At 36.6% G+C, this 21812-nt stretch overlaps 1 protein-coding gene across 2 annotated transcripts in view; it reads left to right on the top strand.

Moving 5' to 3' along the window:
• The window catches only part of furina (furin (paired basic amino acid cleaving enzyme) a), a 141046-nt gene that overhangs the window by 41003 nt on the left and 78231 nt on the right, over positions 1 to 21812 (top strand). For both annotated transcript variants that reach the window (XM_065294224.2, XM_065294223.2), the window contains exon 3: positions 19920 to 20018. In XM_065294224.2, coding sequence (XP_065150296.1) covers positions 19920 to 20018 — 99 coding nt within the window. The remainder of the gene's footprint in view (positions 1 to 19919; positions 20019 to 21812) is intronic.

The following is a 21812-nucleotide window of genomic DNA, read 5'->3' as shown; positions in this document are numbered from 1 at the left end:
CCTCCAATTTGTAAAAGCATGCACTGTGTGTAAAAACATTTGAATCATAGTTATGTTGTGTAACTACTGTAGTTTAATATTGTGCTATAATCCTTTTTCTTCAGTTTTTAAATTATCCTGTCGAACGCTTTTACTTCTCCCTCCATGGGGAATTCTTCTGACAGACCTCAAAACGGTTCTGACCCAGTTTGCACAAATTATAATGCTGCTTTTCCCTCACTTTAATTTCTCATGGGAATGGAGACGTTTCAATGTCAAGTCGTTTTCTTGTCTAATGTTGGCAAGTCATTTAACCTGTATTATCATCACTAGCTCACTTCATCGTCTTCTCGAGATTATTCACATTAACTTTGCATTATAGATGCATTTCTGATCCGGCCCATCTCCGTGTGGCATAGCTGTTGAAAGTATTGAATAATGCAGTATTGTCAAAACCATGGCCGTGTGCAACCTTTAGTCTGGGTGTCAGAAACTGGGTTATGTCGGTAAAGCATCTGCAGTGTATCCTCATGATAAAAATGCTTAAAATGCAATCTTATTCAGGTGCCATATCATGACAATAATAAATAAAAAGATTGGTTCAGGAGTCATCTATTTTAGCCAATCGATCCGAGCATCCCTAGTTTTTACCATCCTGGTTTCAATCTCAATGAAAGTGGAGTTGATTGAAGACCGACACAGTGTAAATATGCAATGACATCCAATGCAGTGTTGTTTCAGATGCAAATAAAAACAGGCCAGCATTGCAGGTGTAGGAGCAGAAAAGGGCACAAGCGGTCTGCGAGCAGGTGTGTGCGTGAGGAAAACTGATTTGAGCGAGCCTGGATTTATGGTAGCGCTAATGAGGTGCAATTAGCTTTAGGAGCGGATCACAAGCTGCCAGCAGTCCTTCATTGTCCGTTCAATTTATTCAATAAAACGCGATTACCGACCACGTGAAATAGCATCTGCAAATCTGCTCTCGCAACAAAGCACCAAGATCATGCAGTTTCAGCCTGACCTCTTTACTTCGCTCAGACAATGAGAAACAATCCCACGTTGGAGACGTTAAGTGGGCAAACTTAATTTTGTGGCAAATTTAATATCCCAATAGCGGGGTCCATGGGTACGGCAGTGACCAAGATCCAGCTGCAACGCTGTTGCGTGCCATCTGGATGTAGGTGTGTTGGTCTCTCTCACTTCTTTTATTTATTTATTTTGACTCATATTGTGGAATGAGGATGCATAATGATGTGCGTGAGAAGGCCTTATTATTCAGCGAGTGCGTCTTAACATCTGACTGTCGTGTACTGCAAACGTTAGTCGGTTGTGGTTGAGCATCATATGCACACATTTTTTGCAGTTATCCTCTTTGTCAGCGTTGTTTTGACATGTCAGTCACTGCTTGGTTTCTCAGCAGACAAAGTGGGCAAGATTTGTTTGTCTTGGTACATTTTGTCCATCTGTTGAAGGGTCCTTTTGATTAAGGCCTGGCCTGCTTTGACATTTAATGTCTGGTTGAGATGGATGTCTCTTTTACTGTACATCTCATTATTTAGATCACTTTCTAGTCCAAGCTTTACTTTACAAGAGAGAAAAACTTGAGAGCAAAATTTGGGACGGAAAGGCAAGGATAGTGGCCAGGTTGCTCTGCTTTGTGAATACACAGCGTGTTATATGAGGGGCCAGGCTATGTAAGTGAATACTGTAGTGAGCTCTCAAGGTTAGCAGAACAGAGCATTACACTGTGCAAGGTTGTTTATTTGAATGGATTTTAATGGCTATGACCCTATATTAGGGCTGCACAATTCTGGAAAAAATACAGAATCAAAATCTTTTCGTTTTTAATATCACGACTTACCCACAATTCAAATATCAATTTACTAAAGACACAATATAAATTGCTGCAATCTCTTAAAAAAAATGTTGAGTTGGTTTGAATAACTTTTTTAAATCTGATGATTAAATGCCTCGCTTATAAACATATGTATTATTACTGAATGAAAGAAGGTGTTTGCCCTTGACATTAGACATTAGTGCTTATATGTTAACGGTAAACTATTATCCCAGTACTTCTGTGATAATTTAAATGGTTAGTTCACCCCAAAATCACAATTTTATCATAAATCACTTATTATTTTTGATGAAAACCGTGAGGCTTGTGACTCATGTCTCATGGACTGCAGTTTGATTTTCACAATCAAGCTCAGAAAAGAATGAAAGACATTGCCAAAAAGGTCCATGTGCCATCAGTAGTATTATGAAGCAACGAGTACACTTTGGTGTGCAAAGAAAAACAAAACAAAAAAGTTTTTTTTCCAACAATTTATTCTCCTCCTCGGTCGTTCAATGCGCGTTCACGAGCATACTACGGCGTATGCTGCTGGCGTGACCTGCTGACGTAGTTGCCAGCGTACAGACACCAAATACCCTGGCAAGTAATTTGTGCATTTATATGGGCTGTTTAAGTATTGCTTACAATGTTTGCATAATGGCTTAAATAAAGTTGTCAACTACCTTTTTAATCCAGGACCCACCTAGGCAGGTGAAATCCATCTTAAAGAGCAACTATTGTCCGATTCACGATTTTACATTTCCTTTGGTGTGTAAGTGTGTGTTAGTACATGTTAACAATATGCAAAAGGAACATACACTAAAGTAAACTATGACGCGAGTTATCGTCTCCAACGTAAATCTCTTTTCTTGGACTACAACAAACACAAGGATTGAAGGCAACAGTTTACTTCCTGGGATTGGTGATGTAGACCGACATTATAATAATTCCTCCTGCTTCGAACTCAGCATGTAAGTTAACTCCTGTTAGCATTGCATTATGACCGAATCTTTCAAACATGGTAAGGGGCGTCACATTTCCAGCTGACGTTAGAGGTATTCAGGCCAATCACAACGTACAGATAAGCTGGCCAATCAGGGACACAGTGCTTTTCAGATTGATGAACTTTGTACAAAATGCGTTTGAGGAAGGCAGGGCTACAAAAATGTATGGTATGTGGAAAATAATGTGTTTTTTAACCAAAAACCGTGCGATCACATAGTAAAATAAAGGAATAAGCCCCAAGAAGCAGTGGGTTACCAGTGCATTTTATAACAGCTTAGGGGCGTTGTTAGCTGTTATAAAATGCACTGTAACCCCACTGCTTCACGGGGTTTATTGCATTTATAATATGCATAGCAGGATTTTATAAAATAAAACACACATAAGCTGTAATTATATTAGTACAAATATTACTCTTCCGCCAAACAAAGTAGTTCCTCAGAATCAAGTGTGGCTGCAACAGAGCGCAGTTCTCAAGCAACACAGACGCAGCAAAGACACAATGAAAATATGATTTAAGACTGTGGTGTTTATTTTTATAAATCAACATTCATCTAAAATATACATTAAAGGGGTCATAGCGTGAAAATGTTAGCATTGCCACTTTGTAGGTTTGAGCAAAAATGTGTCGTTTTGGGTGTGTCTTTTAAAATGCAAATGAGCTGATGAAGTGCAAACACTGATCACAATGATGGTGGTTTGATGCAATTCAAACTCAATTGTGCTGTGAATTATTTTCTCTCTTTCTTTCTCTCTGCACTAAATGGCAGTGCTGTGGTTGGATAGTGCAGATTAAGGGGGCGGTATTATTCTAATAAGATATCCTTATGACATCATAAGGAAAGTTAAATTTCAATGACCTATTTTTGCTCACACCTACAAAGTGGCAATGCTAACATTTTCATGCAATGGCCCCTTTAACATTTATATCGTGCAACTGTTGAAGTGATGATCAAATATGCTTGGAAGCATACTTAACTCTTTCCCCGTCAGCTTTTTTTTTTTTTTAAGTTGCCACCCAGTTTTAGTTTTTAATGCCTTGCAGAAAAATTATCTTCTTTAAATAAACATAAAATATCAAATGAAAGATCAGACCATCCGCTTTCCAACAACAACAAAAAAAAAACTTTTCATCCTACCTTCATTTGTTCTCTTATCAGTTATCACCTCTCAAATTTTTAGCTAAAAGCGGAGATAATAAAATTTTTTTTCCATTTCCAACTTTTGTAAGAGATCAGATTCAGAGCCATCAAAACTTACACGTCACGCTAAATCCACCACAACGCTGTGTGTTGAGTGAATGCGTCAGTGTTTAAGTTGGGTAAGATTGCCATCTAGAGGATTATAGCGGAAATATCAATTTAAGACAAAAACAACTCAGAGAACGTTTTCTCTTTATTGACGAAATGACTCAAGAATATTTATTGACATTTATCTTGATATCGCCATAATTGTGCAAATGTAGAAAAATAAAAAAATGATTAAAGACTGTGGTGTTTATTTTCATAAATCAGTACGTAGCAACAGTGGCGCAGTGATACTTGTGATGCGGTCTGATCTGTGGGTTTACCGGGGTATTTTATCACGGCTTAGAACGTGTTTCAACCAATCAGAATGAAGAACCAGAACTGCCCGTTTTATAATAAGCATTTTAAAATTTAAAATAAGCAGGCTTTCTTAGTTTTTAATTCTAACACAGTTTGCAAATAAAGTAAAGCGAACTACTTATTCTTGTTATTACAGACAGACAGACACGACACACGAGGCAAGTATAAATGTGCCGCTTGCACATCCGTGAAGCAAAGCACAATGAACGCGAGCTTCATCTGTGCTTTAAACGTACGCTTGAGAGCAAAAAGTGACAACGTTTAACTGCGTGTTGAAGCTTGCGAGTGAACTAATGAAGAATTGCCATTGCAACCCACTGCTTAAAAATCCCCCTTTATATGATGACGGCTCTCTCTGACTCCACGCCAACACATTTTTCAGTGTTCCAGTAAGATTTCCGTCAAAGGTTTACAGAGTTTATTCCTAATAAGTTAAGAATGAGATTGTGTGGGTGCATGAATGGAGATTTTGGAATTTTTTTACGATTCATTGTGCAGCCCTACGCTGTTTACTAACTTATCAGATTTTGTATAAAAATCTATATGGTCGATCTGTCCACAAACTTTTAACATTTTAGCACTTATTGTAAGTTTTGTTAAGTGTAACCTAAATATTAAGTGTAACCAGAAGTCATTGGCAATTTTGTGTTGGGTGTGACTAATTCTGCGGTATTAGTTTCGACGTTGGTCAGTGATGTAAATTTGTAAATTACTTTGAGTGGAACAAGCTTTACACATGATCTTTAATTGAATGTGTTATATTCTACCAATAGAGTGAGGTTTTTACTGTAATGTCAAATATGCACATTACAATAGTTTGCAATAACCAAATAATTAATAAGAGATGCATCAATTGCATTTTCTTGGCTGGATCTGATTTCTGATATTTTTTTGTGACCTGCCGATTCTAATTTTCTTTCCAATAACTATAATTAACAGCATATAGGCTACTAACAAAATCCAAAGTTTTCATTAAAAACATTTTATCATAAAATAAATTATCAAACATTGCACTTTTACCCAGACTGCATTAAATTAGAACCTTTTTTATTACTGCCATTTCCTATATAAATACCAAAAAAGTTACGTATTGGCAAAAAACTAGCGAGACAAGGACAATTTTGTTTTCTTCCGGAAAAAAATGTGAAACTTATGTTGGTTACATAATTTTAATAAGTTTAAAAATATATAATAATTTACAAACGTTAACATTATCATATCATATATCACATTTTTAGCAAGTTATCACACATTGCATTTTTCTTCAATATCGCGCGGCCCTAGTTGTTTGTATTGATCAATATCACTGTCTGTAATGTATTGAAATTAAGATAACATGCCAAGACTAAACCGTGACTAAACACCCAGAAACAAAATTCCTTATGATTATTTATAGGTGCCTTCCAAAATCTCTCGAAGTTCTTGTCCTACCACCCAAGATGTCTTTATATATCCATTTTACTGTTTCTCTGTGTGCTGTTCTGCGTATCATTTTGGCTTGGGTGTGTAAGCCTTAGATTTCACACTGTAGCATCATAAATCAGTTTTTTGATTTTGATACCCATAAAACGAAATCCCCTGACATTTATTGACATATACCAAGTCCAGTCATTTGTAGGAAATGTATTGATTCCAGAACCTTTCTGCTGGCTCACAGCTCGGGAGGATACAGTTATAGGTTTTTTCAGTAAGTCTAGCTTTTTCTTCGTTTCATATCTTATTCCACTATCTTGAAGATATAAGATGTTTTTGTCTGTCTGTAGAGACAATCGAACTGAAGTAGAATCTCATTAGTGACCCTTTTACAGTATATAAGCCCAGATGCAACTATTTGTATGAACAAATAATAGGTTTGACTTTCAATTCTTTTGATATTAGCATGTTGCTAAGCTAATATTGTGATGCTTTGATTAGCTTTTAAAACATAGTTCATGCAAATATTGGGTTACTGTATATTTGATTACAACATTTTACCTGTCTAGTTATTTTTTTTTCAATAAGCTGATTGCAGTGCATTCTGGGATCATTATGAATACATGCAAAACATTGATATTGTTTAAGAACATTAGTTCTTAACTGGTTTTGCGTCAGATTTTGGACTTCAGGCGGACCAATAGGCCTACAATGTTTTCTGTTTAAAATATGTAATGTATAATGCATTTATTTTCATCTATTTCCTTTTTTACAACCAAAAGTTTGTCCTGACTTTACTTTTTCTCTTAAAGATCTTGTTGATGTTAATCTCCTGAGACGTTGAAGGATTAATTCACGGAAATCCCTGTTGGTTTTCCTCATGAGAATGCAGACATTGCTATTGTGGCGTAAAATTTATAGATTTTATCAGCATGCCATCTGAGCTTGACTCATAATGGTCTTCATTTAACCATATTGTACCTCAAAAAAGTCTTTGAAATAGACTGCTGTTTATTTCAGACTACTCTTGTATGTCTGTTGATGTTCTCAGCCATAGACATCTAAGATTAAATGATGCATCCCCCTCCGAAACCTGAATAATCATACCATGTCTTTTCTAGTAATTGGGCCAGAGCCCAGAAGAGAACACCAGAGGTGCGTTTCTGTGCAAATTAATTCACCTTTGACCCAGTCTGTTGCAATAATGCTATTCCAGCCGAGGGTTCTTTTGGGCAACATTTAAAAAATATCTCCGCTTGTTTTACATGACTGAAATTGTGTTGATGTCTTATTATTTGCCGAATCACAGTTTCTTGCCGGGCAAGTCAAGCAGGTTTTAAATAAGAAGAGATGGACGACTATGCGTGTGTCACCTGGTCCTGCTTTGATTTAATGTTCATAGCTAACATTGAAATCTTTTTGAAAATCTAAACTTCAGGCATTCTTTCCGCCTCCTCCGTAAATTAAAACCATGTGTGGGTTTCTTTCAATATGCAACAGACGGCAATTTAAAAAAGACCCTCCAAAACCTCAGATAACGTTTTGTACTTGGCATACTCGGATTAAATAGTAAAGTGCTTCCCGAGACGCCTTTATGAGTTGGAACCCTGCGGAGATGCCACATCATTTTCTCAAAGCAAACATGAATTCATGTCAAATGTTTCAGGCATGCATTTTACATCTCTTTGGGAAACGGCTGTGTACGTGGTTTTTCTGCACAGCTATCCACTGGAGCAGTGTTGTGCCGCTTTGGTGAGCATTCCCCCCCTTGGCATTTCTGCCTGGAGGTCAGCGAAGGCTTGTTGACTTTCTGACACACAGCGCTGGTTAATGGTGCGGCTCAGCATCCATCTGCACCAGCTTTTCCTGCTCGTCTAAAAGATTAGACTAAAAGATTAATTAAGATTAACTTTCCACCAGTCTCGCTCGCTTTGTGTTTTTCTATCAGCAGTAGTAACTTTCGGAAAAAGGTGCTTATCTAGAGCTTTTAAGAAGAGTTTACTCTGTTCACACTTTCGGTGATTATCAATGCATGGTTGGTTGGATAGTTTCACATCTGCTCTGATTCAGATGACACTGAATTTTTATTTTTATTTTTACAGTGTTCCCCTAAACATGGCTGAATAGATGTTATGCAAGGCTGCTTAACCTAAAAGTAATGTTCAGTTTATTGATGATACATTTTTTCATTCCTTTTTCAGCATATGCCATTTTATTTTAAGGAGCTGCTCTATAAAGGTTTGTCCTCTGATATGCAATGCCTGTGCATATTTTTTATAGGCAGTAGATTGTATTGCATCATCATAAACACATAAAATTAATTGAGAACAACAAAACAATGCTGCCTGATACGGCAAGCTATCATTTTTTAAGGGTTTCTTTAAACCTAACCCTATGGGACTGTTTTCCAGACAAGGTTAAGTTTAACCCAGGCTTTAGTAATATTAGGACATTTAAAAGGATAGTTCGCACCAAAATAAAAAATTGTCATTTTCTCATCCTGTATGATTTTTTTTCTGATGAGCACAAAAAAAACGATATTTTTGATAAATGATGGTAAGCACACAGTTCACAGCCAATGAATTCCATCAGATTTATTTTTCCAACTCTGGAAGTCAGTGGGTACAATCAGCTTTTGTTTGTTTTTTATCAGAAAAAAGAAATTCATACAGGTTGAGGATAAGAAAATGACTCAATTTTCATTTTTGTTTTTTTCCCACCGCCAGTTCGTCAATGTCACTTTTTACTCAGCCGTCCATTCACACTGGAAAAGGGGCGGGACAGATACCACAACAACAAATGGGCGCATCGTACAATGACTGATAAACAAAACAGAAGTACTATACACTATAAAAAATTATGTGAAATAAACACATATTTTTACATTACTTAACATAATAATTGGAGTAACTTAATGCTGCATTTTTTTTTAACAGTGGCAACCAAAATGCTTAGTCGGCATCCGCCTGTCGTTTTCAGCCGTGTTTAAACGTTTTGGTGTATATATCCCCTAAAGCCCTTTCCAAGAAATTGCCTGTAAGTGTTAAGCTTTGTCAATTAACACACCTCCCACTTTCTGCTTGCTTCATGAGACTTCAATTAAAACTAATTTTTTCATTAAAATAAACGTAAGTTTCTGAACAGGATTTAACTTGTTTTCTGAAACAGTAGTTTTTTTATTTCTAAAAGTGTATTTAAATATTTCTAAATGTGTAGTCTGAGCTTCTTTTTTTAACTGTATGGCATGAAAAAGCAAACCTGTGAAATCCTCAAAGGTAAATGTGTGTTTTTCTGCTGTTCTAAGATCAGCAGGGACTTTTCAGAGGCCGCAAGTGAAATTTGCTACTTCCTGTTATGGGTGTAGCCTTGTATGGCTTGTATATCTGTTAGTGAGATTAAATTTGTAAAACTCACTTGAACTTCCTCAACGTCACGTTAGCTTCTCTGAGGTCGCAGAACATAAAATCTCTCCGCTGTGGCACTTTATACAGTTCAGATTTTTATTTGCTATGCAAAAAAACTTTTAATGGCCAAAAGCTCAGGTTTTGTCTTGGTTTCTTCAAGGTCTTATCCTCAAGATGTTTCATTGGACCGGTTTTGCCTATTTTTTTCATCTTAGATCTTAAACGCTGAATTGAAGTAATTTTCACTGCTTTGCAGTTTGTTGAAGGACTGAATAATATATCAGAACAATTATATGCAGACTTTTGGTTTAATACTGGAAGGTTAGTTTAGTCCGTGTCATGATGCTATACTTTCCACAGTTAGGAAGAGTTTGACCTTAACTGTCACCCCACTTTTGTGAGTATGGGGTGAAAAGTTAAAGGGATAGTTCACCAAAAAATGAAAATTCTTTCATCATTTACTCACTTTCATGTTGTTACAAACCTGTATAATTTTCTTTGTTCTGTCAAACACAAAGGAAGATATTTTAAGAAATATTTGTAACCAAACCGTTCGTGGACCCCATTCACTTCCATAGTAGAAAAAAAGAATACTATGGATGTAAATGGGCTCCATGAACGGTTTGGTTACAAACATTTCTTAAAACATCTTCCTTTGTGTTTATCAGAAAAAGGAAATTTGTACAGTTTTGTAATAACATGAGAGTGAGTAAATGATGACAGAATTTTAATTTTTTTGGTGAACTATCCCTTTAATGTGCATCTTCAAATGAATATAACTCTGCCATTTTTTTGTCTAGAAGACGAATCTTGGTCTTGTTTTAAAGAAGTCAGTTTAATGTTTTTCACTGAAGAGTCTGGAGGTATTAAACAGAAATATCATTACAGCAGTTTCCATTTATTTTTATAAGGGATGTATTTTATATATAAAAAACCCCATAAAAATGAAAATGTTTTTCGCTCAAAATGCTAAAAGCATAAAGCCACAAGTCTCAAGTAGTTGTGATCCAACACTTAAAAAAAAAAAATTCACCTTGTCTAATTTACGTAAATGAAACAAGTTAATACAACACAATTTTTTATTTTTTTTGTCTCAACCTATTTTTATAATGTTCAATCTGCTTGAATTTAAAAAAATTACTTGAACTCAATAATTTTATATTGGGACCACATTAATGATTTTTGTTGCTATTACTTACTGGGCTGTGAATCTGTATTTCCCAGCATGCTTTGGAGAGTAATTTTTTAAATTAAGTAGGGATGCACCGAATCCAGATTTTTTAGGTTCGGCCGAATCCCGAATCCACCGTTTAAGATTCGGCCGAATCCGAAACCGAATACCGAATCCTACTCGCATCCTTATTCCATTAACACAGTAAAACACATTAATGAATTATACAACGTCCACAGCATTTTTTATTTATTTTATTTAATTTTAACTGTACATTATGCCAGGATGACAAGTTGGAAAACTATTTTGACAATTACCATAAGCCTATGCATAATGAAAGCGATGCGTTGCGACATGTAAAAAAACACTTACTACATTATTTCCCCCCTCCAAAAAATGGCGATGGTGTATGAAAACTACACTTTTAGAGCTTTCCAACAATATAGTTTGTTGAGATTGTTTAGGTTTAGAATATGGTATTAATGCTATAAATATGTAAAAACAATGTGGGCCTGCCTGTGGGCCCTGTGACATTTTAAAAATCTCACAACGTCATAATATTTCCAAAATGGTGCTGAAATATGAAAACTATACTCTTAGAGACTTCCAATGATATATAGTTTGTCATGATTAGATAAGAATTTACATGCAAAACATGTAAAATAGGCTTCCCGGTGGCGGGGCAGTGAAATTTAGCAAGATTATCAATATTTTGAGGAAAACACTTTTCATAAATGAATCGCTTACTCTTCCTACGTAATTTATTTGATAAAACACTGTTAAAATATTTATTTTAGAGGCTTAGACCTTTACAACGTTTATCCTGTCTCAATTAAAATTTATTGAAGTAAATTATTTATTGAAGTAAACTTAGGTGTCCCGTATATGGGACTGTGACAGATGGTGACATTTAAACGGTTAAACTTCGCTAACTTTTAGACACAACAATTTTTTTATGAATTATTCCAATTAAGCAATAATCTTCTAAGTGTATTCTTTCAAATGAGATCAACCTTATGTTTATATTCTAAAGCATTTATGAATTGGAAGCTATTACGTTTGTATAGTGCATTTTTATGAAAAAGGGGGGTGACACTTCAAAGCCTTTTCAGATCCTCATCCTTCACACAAGTGAAATTGATCTTCTCTTCCGTGCAAAGCTTAAAATTTTCAGTTCATCAGCAGGTTTGTGGTTGTCACATTGCACAGCGTTAAGTCGTGTTGTTGAACATAGGGAAATTCTTTGGTGTGCGTTGACATACGTCAAGATACATTGTTGCATTTATTGCATTACATCGCAAGTTTGACACTTTTTATTTACGTGAAACTGAATTATATTTGTTTTTCAGTTGTTGGATCAATCATTCGTGTTTACTTGTGGGGTTCGATCACCTTGGGAAATTACCTTGGGAAAGTATACTCCACTTCACTTAAAGCACACTGAATTCAATTTAGACACTTGAATATTGCGCCGTGATAGGCATGTCATTGAGCTTTAACACCGTGACAAGAATATTATTTTTCCGGAAACATTATAGTTTCCTCTGCTCGTACTGTTACCAACATGTCCAATTCATTGCCTATCACAGACTGTTTCTATAGTAACCATGTGTTACACATTTTTTCTTCTGTCATTGCCATCTTTTCCACACAGTATCTATTTCTATCTATTTTTATTAATGAACGAGTTGAATTTAGAGACCTTTTGGGTTTGGACAGCTCACATTTACTTTTCCAGCGTGATTGATTTACCAATATCAGTTTCAAGAAGCCAAAATGTTTTGCTTTTAGGTTTGCTCGATTATGACGGCTTGCAGACAAGCCCACTTGCTCCATGTAGTAGCTGGCGTTAAAATTATCTAAATGATGAAAAACATTTCATCCCGTCTACCTCCTGCAGACCTTTTAAACTTAAGGCATTGTTCTGCGTAATTACACGCTTTGCCTAAATTATCCCCTGTGGGAATGACATTCAAGTCATCTTGTGGACCTGCGTCTGTGACATGCTCTGCAGTTCCTTGTACTTAAAAGTTTTTAATGCCGCTGCACTCCATAAACTCGGTTTGTCCAAGCCATCCGCCCACGTTTTTCTCTAAACGCTTCCTTCACAGGTTTAGATGTTATAGTTTTTCTTGCACCTTTGCAGACAGCTATGCATTTTCTCTAGGTCCATCTCTTGGGAAGGCACTGGAACCTCATCTCTGATTGTCATCATAAATCTGAATAAAGCTCGTAGATGACCTCAACACAAAGAAAGTATAGAAAGGAAGATGAGAGATGAGTAGAATATTATGTGGTGGAGGATATGTAATTTTTAGCAGTTGTCAACTACCATACCGTACCATATAAATCACAATGCAGAACGTGTTATTGCGACAAATTATATGAGTCACATAAATAAAAAAATTCAATCAAAACAAGAAACTAAAGTACTGATGCAATATAGGGAGAAGAATAATTACAGTATTTCTTTATTAGAAGTAACGTTATTAGGTTTGATCGTCTGTAATTTTGACCTTCTGGTGTTAAGGGGAACTACTAGTTATCTGTTGTTTTCCAGCGTGGGTTCAGGATTATATCTCCGTTCCGGTGTGGTTGTGTCTTTGGACTTTATATAATACGGGAAAGCATTGTCTAGCCAAATTCTGTATGTGGAGATAAAAAGTTTTGTTTTGTCAGTTTAAAACGGCCCTTCAGCAGTCTGTGCCATACACACCGTTTCTTTTTAGCTATTTTCAACCAAGCATTGGGTCAAAAATGGACAAACCCAAAATGCTTGGTTGTTTTAACTCATTTTTGGAGTCAAATATGAATTTTTATGTTTAATTGAACCCAACGGCTGGGTTTTTCCCTTTTTTACCCAACGCTGGGTTGAAAATAACCCAGTGTATTCGGTTCCTCTGTTATTTTTCTTCAGTGTGATATGTACTTGTTTGCATATGTTGAGATCGTGATCCGATCAGTACAAGATACATTATGCTTTTAATCTGCAGTCTTCCCAACAAATACTGTTTTTAACTCTTGCATCTCATAGGATTACATAGAAATTTGCTGTGATGAATTGTTGATACTTTTAAAATTTCGACTTAGGGCCCTATTTTAACGATCTGAAACGCAAGTGCGACGCACAATGCGCAAGTGACTTTGTGGGCGGATCTTGGGCGCTGTTGCTATTTTCCCGGCGGGAGAAATAACTCTTGCGCCAGGCGCAAATCAATAAGGGGTTGGTCTGAAGTAGGTTCATTATTCATAGGTGTGGTTTGAGCGTAACGTCAAATAAACCAATCAAAACGCTATCCGCAACACGCCTCCTTTTTTGCGCTGAACCGCCCAGGGAGCACAAGTTTATTCCCTAGTTTGCCAACGTGCGTCTGTGCAAAATACGAATGATACATGCGTCACTGACAAAGTCAATTGCGCTGGGTGCAAGATAGGGCCCTTAGTGTTGTAGTTTATGAGAAGGTTTGACCCACAATGCTACATATAAAAAACATGAGGAATTGCATCTTATTGTGAATTTAAAGTGTTGCAATGTCAAAAGTTTTTTTGTTGATGCTTATACGATACTTGGTGTGGATATGCAATGTTTTTTTTAATAATGTTGAATTAGATCTATACAGTTTTGTTCAAATTAACACTTACCACACAGTATGTACTCAAAATGTGTGAAACATAACATGAGGAATTAATTCTTCTTTGGATGATGCCAATAATTTTTATTTTCTGATACATCACAAAAGTCTAGCATTATTCAAAAGCTAAAAAATGGTATGTATATGTGTTCCACTTTGATCGAACAAATGAATGCTTAATTCCAAATTTCCCATGTTTTATAGTACAAGAACCCTGAGATGTCAGTATCACTTTAAAGAGCTTTACTTAGATAAACTCAATGACAATGAGAGATGCACAAAGAGATGCACAAAAATTACTCGCACTACATCTCGATTAACCAGATGGATTCTTCCCTTCATCTGTAATTGCTCTTAAAGATCATCACAAATTTAGCCTGCCTACTGCCAGCTCATTTTCCCCCCAAAGTAAACTAACATCTTATTCCTTTTACTTATCCACAGTTAGCTTTTTCCACTGTTTTCGTTAAAGTTTTCCACTTTAGTTAAAGTTTTAGTCAGAGAACGTGCGCTAGCTTTCATTACAGAGCAGATAGCGAGGAATGTTAATGGTGTTTTCAAGGTGAAGTTGAAGCTAATTTTAGATAATGGCTCTAATTTGCGTGAGAAACTGGGGACCAGGCAAGCTACTGGTCAGCCCTGTGCCGTCTAGTGTAACCTCGATGGGTCAGACACTGAGGTCAGCCTTTTATGTTGAGTTATTCTCTTACATGTTATTATGATGTAATAATTACATACTAGCATAACCCAAGCGTCTTGGCTAACCCTCATAAAAATATTATAATTGCCGCAGGTTTCACCACAACCGTAATTGCAGGTCAGATCATAACTTTGGTCAGAGATTCAAGATCTCAAGCTTACGTTGGCTACTAAACCATACCAAGCAAGGTGAAAAACAAGGGTGTGGGGTGAAAGTATACGCACAGGTCTTGTCAACCAGAATGTTACTAGATTAATATTAAAAAAGGAACAAGCTAGGCATGTTTCAAATAGGACATGTACAAATATGACTTCAGTCTCATAAAAAAAGTCAATATTTTTATTTCCCCCAAGTTGGCATTAAAAAAAAATTGTGTAACCTTTCGAAATAAGTACATTTTAAGTTTTTTTATTTATTTATTTTTTGTTTTATTTTTGCTTTTTTGGAAATTTTGTCTTTAGAATTTAAAAACTGACTTTGAACAAACTCTTGCCAGTAAATAACATAAATGTAAATCTACGGTAAATTACCGGCAACCCAGCTGCAATAACATTGTAATTTTGGATTTTTGGATTTTTTTTTACAGTGTAAAGGTTAGGATTTAGTAAGGATTTATCTTATCAAATGTAATCAAAAATAAAAGTTGAAAATAAAAACAATACAATAAAACTACTTTAAGCAACAAACTAGGGATGCTTAACGATTAATTTATAGCAGAATAAAAGTTCTTGTTTACATCATATATGTGTGTGAACTGTGTATAATAACTTTGTATAAAAAAATGCACACACATTCATGTATATATTTAAGAAATGTTTACATGTGTATATACATTTGTATATTTATGTATAACGTATATTATATATAAATATAAATACTTAATATATATATATATATATATATATATAATTTTTTTTTTTTTTTTTTTTTTCCTTAAAATTATACATGCATGTGTGCATATTTATATATATACATATTTATTAGTGATGCACCGATGTATCAGCCGCCGATATTTATCCGCCGATTTTTGATTAATTTGAAACCATCGGCATATCGGCAATAGCACGAGAAAGGCCGATACCGATTGTTTATTAATTATCTGCTTAAAGAAATCCATTATATGTAAAAAATGAGTTAATATTGTTAATAAAATAAATGCTGAATAGCAAAAACCACCTTTGAAGGTTGTCATGCTGTCTTATTATATTTGTTTTAGCTTATTTTGTGCCTCTCTTATTATGTTGGTCAGTTGAATGTTAATTAGATAAAATCCATGTTCAGTAAAAATAATTTGATGAAGAAATAAACTAGCTAATAGACCAACTGTATAGTATTGTATACAAGTGTTTAATATCGGTATCGGCATTGGTATCGGCCAGAAGTTGTCTGTTTAAATCGGTATCGGCCCAAAAAAATCCTATCGGTGCATCCCTAATATTTATTATACATAGTTTACACACATATATGATGTAAACAAAAACTTTTATTCTGCTATAGATTAATCACGATTAATCGATAAGCATCCCTATGACAAACCTCATGTATGTTTTGATGTTGGGGCCATTCATATCTTTTGCGTATTAACATTGTGTATTAACTCACGATTGAGGAACAGTTGATCATAGTTGTGCAGGGATAGCCAGAGATGGACGATCTGTCAAACGGTTATTATTGTGACACAAATAGAAGAAACGATGCATGGAGATGCATCATTAAATCAATGGAGAGTGCAGCCCGTTGCTTAGCAACGGCAGATGTTATGGGAGTGCAAGCGTCCGAGGGCTTTGGAAACGAGGAATGCCCCCTTTACGTTGCATTCTTCTGTTTCCTTACTGCAGATTTATGCCTTTCATTCCTTAAAGAAAGTTGCTTGTACCCTATTTCTGGAAAGTGCTATAAGAGTGTAGTCTAATCCATAAACCGAGAGGCTTTTGGCTTGTATACATTCCACATGGACATAAGGAACACATTTCATGAAGGTGCTCTGTTTAATCAACACCGATATGATTTTCAGATGTTTTCGTGTAGATATAATTCTGCACCACACGCCATTCCTCTCCGATGTTTCTGGGCAGTTGAGATCCTTGTCTGATCTTAGGCTGATAAGACAAGGCTAGCGTATCTCTCATCTGCGCTCCCCGCACCTTGAAACCGCTAAATTCATCTCCTTACAATTCTTATCTTAGCTTACCACACAATGCACCCCTTCCCATCCTCATTCAATTTGCCTTTGTTAAAGAACAAAGCTCATGGAGTTCTGCAAGGACATTTCAACTTGCACATTTTCACATCTTGCACTTTTTACGCATCCCCCTTAATCTTCTCTTGCAATCGTTTCTGTTTCTTTATCATCATTTGTCGTTGACGATCTTGTTAAGCATGTCATTGTCTTGCTTCATAATGTGGTTCCTCTTGTTCTCTGTCTGTTTGTGGTTTCATCTCTATTTTTTGGCTTTTTAGTTTTACTGAAGTATTCTAGCTGGCAGATTTGCTTTCACAACAGCTTATTGGCCTACTGGCTTTGTTTGGGTGGAGATATTTGCTTTACCGTGCTGTAATCTGGTCTGTTTACCGAGGACGTCATGGAAGAAATGTCAATCTGCCGCCTCAACAGGGATTCTGCTTACACGTTGCCGCCCAAAAAAGACAAAGCCTGCCACGCCGAAGTGTTGTTATTGTACTTTTTACATATAGGTGACTCTGGACCACAAAACCGGTCTTGAGTCGCACAGGTATATCTGTAGCAATAGCCAACAATACATTAAAGGACAAGTTCGGTATTTTAGACTTAAAGCCCTGTTTTCAGATTGTTTATGATGAAATAGAATGGTTTTGACTGAAATTTCGACATTTTCGGCTGCCCTGAGAATTTTCGCGTGTTTGTGTTTCAGCTCAGACCTCTACAATGGGTTTAATGGTGCACTGGAACAATCCTTCCTAAAATGCATAAAACTTTCGTTTACAAAGACGTGAAACTCACCGAGTGGTCAGGGGTATGCTCACACAAAAATCGCTGCAAAAGATGCTTTCCAACAGCTGTTTTAGCATTCGTTGTTAACTTGTGGACCTATTTCCCCAAACGCCTCACACCCGTACATTCTTCCGCTTAGAGCTTGAATAATAAACACTCCAGCCCAGGTGGTGGCGCTAATCCGCCTTTGCCAATTGCAAGAATAGAAACAAAGTTCCCGGCGTGGAGTAATACCGTACCTCACAGGACGTCTAATACAGTCAATGGAGTTGGTAAAAACTACGATAAAACCTGTTGGAATGCGTCTTTTGGAGCGATTTTTGTGTGAGCATACCAGTGAACACCCCTGACCACTCGGTGAGTTTCACGTCTTTGTAAACGAAAGTTTAATGCATTTTAGGAAGGATTGTTCCAGTGCACCATTAAACCCATTGTAGAGGTCTGAGCTGAAACACAAACACGCGAAAATTCTCAGGGCAGCCGAAAATGTCGAAATTTCAGTCAAAACCATTCTATTTGACCATAACAAATCTGAAAACAGGGCTTTAAGTCTAAAATACCGAACTTGTCCTTTAAGGGTTCCAACGGGTCCTTGAAATCCTTGAAAGTTTGTGAATACGGGGAAAAAAAATTCAAGGCACTGGGAAGTTTTTGAAAATATACATACATAGATACAGGTCATTGAAAGTGCTTGAATCTATTTTATGCAAGAAGTTTTCTGGAATGTAGGATAATATCATAAAAATTCTAGACTTTTTAAGCACACATGCTAAACCGTTCGCTTTAAATGCTTATATCTTCTGTATGCGAATGTTGACTCATACCAAAATGCTTTTTTGCATAGTTGTGTTTGACACATGAAAACATCTCGGGTTACGTATGTAACTGAGAAGGGAACGAGACGCTGCGTCTCCCTTGCCGTCCTTCCTGCGTTCCTTTTACGCCGTCTTTGGCAATATTTCAGATAGCGATATACTTCCTGGCTCCTGCGTCACCCTGTCTTTGTCGTTAAGCCTCACCATTGGTTGAATTTGATATACACACAGACGCACTTACCCCTGGAAGCGTCCCCAAAGTGTCACCGCAGTGACGCAGCGCGAGTTCCCTCGAAAGGGAACTGTAACAATGTATCTTAAAAGGTAACACATTGTAACCTTGCTGTCACTTGAAATGTGTCCCCACATTAAGTCCTTGAATTTGAGGGTTTGGGACCTGGAAAGTCCTTGAAAGGTCTTTGAATTTGAAGTGAACTAAGGTGGGTCAAGATGATCATTAGGATAATAAGTGCAGATCATGTTCCATGAAGATATTTTGTAAATTTCCTACCATAATATATAAAAAAATGTATTTATCATTAGTAATATGTGATGCTAATGATTTAATTTGGACAACTTTAAAGGCAATTTTCTTTAATATTTTGATTTTTTGCACCCTCAGATTCCAGATTTTCAAATAGTTGTATATCTGACAAATATTGTCCTATCCTAACAAACCATACATCAATGGAAAGCTTATTTATTCAACTTTGACCTTAATTGTAAAAAAATTGACACTCTTGTTTGGTTTTATTGGTCACATATAAGTGAAATTATTTACAGTTTGATTGTGTGTTTGCGCACCTGCATATATTTTATATCTGGCCCTAGAACAGGCAGGTGAGACCGTGTCTCGCTATAGGGCGTTTTTATTACTGCAAGATTCTCTGTCTATAGTCTAAATCAAGAGACCGATGGCGCGTGAACTGTGCTTCACTCCTGACATTTAACCTTCATCAAAAAGAGAGAGAAATCGATCCACACAAGCGCTGGTTTGATGTCTGAGCCTCTGGATGATCTTGTCATGTGTGATTGGGGACTAGACTGACAGGAGATCGACTCATTCACCATTACTCGTACTGAAGGTTGTTGGACATGCAAAGCTGTGTTTCTTTATACGGCTTTCTTCTTTTGTCAGTGTAACTGTGTCTTTCATCTGGATCATTAAGGTCAAATGCAGGTTGACAGTTGGCTGTCATTGCAGTGATCTGTAAAAGAGTGTCATAGTAAACAAAATGGACTAAATGTCGTCTGTTTGTCTGTGTGTCTATAACGTATAAATCATAAGTGTTTCTCTGTGGCCAGACTGAATCACTGTAATTTCCCTTGTGCTTTTTCTCCAAAAAATCTGTAGGATGTTGTGGGCTAACTGTGACATTTTCTTTTCCCAGGTATTTGGAGATTATTATCACTTCCGGCACCATGCGGTGGAGAAGAGGTCGTTGTCAGAACACAAAGTAACACACGAACGTCTCCAAACAGAACCCCAGGTATGTGTGAAATGTACCGTTGAATACAGACTCATTTATGAACTACACCTCCAGGCAGATTTCCCCCATCAAACATTTAAACATTTCTTGCCCAACAAAAGTTGAAAGCTCACCTCACTTTGGCATGGTTAGCTTTTCCATTGAGTTTAGTAACACTTTGAAACGGGAGGGATTATAAGCGTGTCGTTATATTTGCCCTGCCTACTGCTGTGACATTATACAAGTGAGTCTTTCATTGTTAAAAGGTAGTTTGAGAACTTATAGCAGAGCACAGATGTAACCGTCACGGAAACCTGTGACAGCACAACTTTCTAGAAAATGAGAAAGAAAGCTTTTTTCAAAATTTGTGATTTTCGTTTTATTGCAGAATCTGTTAGTTGAGATCATTAAGAAGCCTCTCCTTGTTTGAGATAGCAGTTTTTGTATATTTAAAAGCGTACATTTTGCGGTTGAAATTGGCTTGTTTTTCCGGAGATTCTAGCGTGGAGAGGGGGGTGTCATTGTCTGTGTATATTTACATACTGGATAAGCGGGTGTTTTTGCCCCCGCCCCCAAAGGGAACAGCATGGCTCCTTAATAGGGATGGTTCGCCCAAAAATGAAAATAATGTAATTAATGACTTCCCATTATGTCGTTCTAAACTCGGAAGACCAGTTTAAGATGTTTTAACGTTAGATTTAGTCCGAGAGCTTTGTGTCTTCTCCATTGAAAATCTATGTACGGTTTCCATGTCCAGAAAGGTAATAAAAACATCATCAAAGTAGTCCATGTGACATCAGTGGGTCAGCTTGAATGTGTTGAAGCATCGAAAATACAGTTTGGTATAAAAATATCAAGAATTACGACTTTATTTAGCATGGTCTTCTCTTTCGGTTCTGTTGTGAACCGCGTGAAGTAACGTGACTGTAGTGTCGTGGCTGAACTGTTCCTTAGAGATGTTTGCAAAGTTTTTTTTTCAAACTTACAGCATGCGTCTTCCCAGACTGTAAACAAACTCGGGCGCACAAAACAAAAGAAAATAAAAGAAGCTGGGGCGGAACGGATAACAGTCAGGCGCGTCGTACGTCAGCCGCGTCACTGACTTTATGCGGCGCTGCAGTCGTATGGCGTCAAAGTACCGCGAGAGCTCTTCAAGAAATCTTACGGAGTAGTTTAATATCGACTCGCTCTCGCGGTACTTTGACGTCATCTGTCTGTCAGTTCTTGCAGCGCAGCATTAAGTCAAACACACATAAGTTAGACAGAGATCGTTGAATTCGTTATATAATTGGCTACATGTTTTGTCTTTCAATATTTTTCATGAAGTCATTGGCTGATGGAGGAACGAGCGAGAAATGTCACGTTTTCGACGGCGCTCTTTGGATTATCTATTATACTACCTCCTTATTTTAAATAAAAACTTTGAAGGCGGGTTCATGTGTTTAACGGAACGTAAATTACCGGAGTGTAATCTGATATACCCATACAATGTTACGATGTAAATAGTCCTTAGATTGTATATTATAATGTATTACCAGACGTTAATGTGAAATCTGATGTAAACAATAGACTATATATCTATAATTCACGGATTATACACATTAGTGGACAAAAATGGTCATTGGATGATTCACACATCTAAAAACTGGATTTGACTTGTGATCCCCACAAAGGTAAAAAAGTAATGTTTATTTTTGCATGTTGTCATTCGGACTTCTGTCACAAAATACTACATTAGGGCTGCACGATTAATCGAAAAAGAATCACGATCTCGATTCATACATATAGGCGATCTTCATTTTAAATGACGGCGAT

The sequence above is a fragment of the Paramisgurnus dabryanus genome, chromosome 2 (assembly GCF_030506205.2).
Source record: "Paramisgurnus dabryanus chromosome 2, PD_genome_1.1, whole genome shotgun sequence".
In the NCBI taxonomy this organism is placed as follows: domain Eukaryota; kingdom Metazoa; phylum Chordata; class Actinopteri; order Cypriniformes; family Cobitidae; genus Paramisgurnus; species Paramisgurnus dabryanus.
This window is presented reverse-complemented; position numbering and strand designations above follow the sequence as displayed.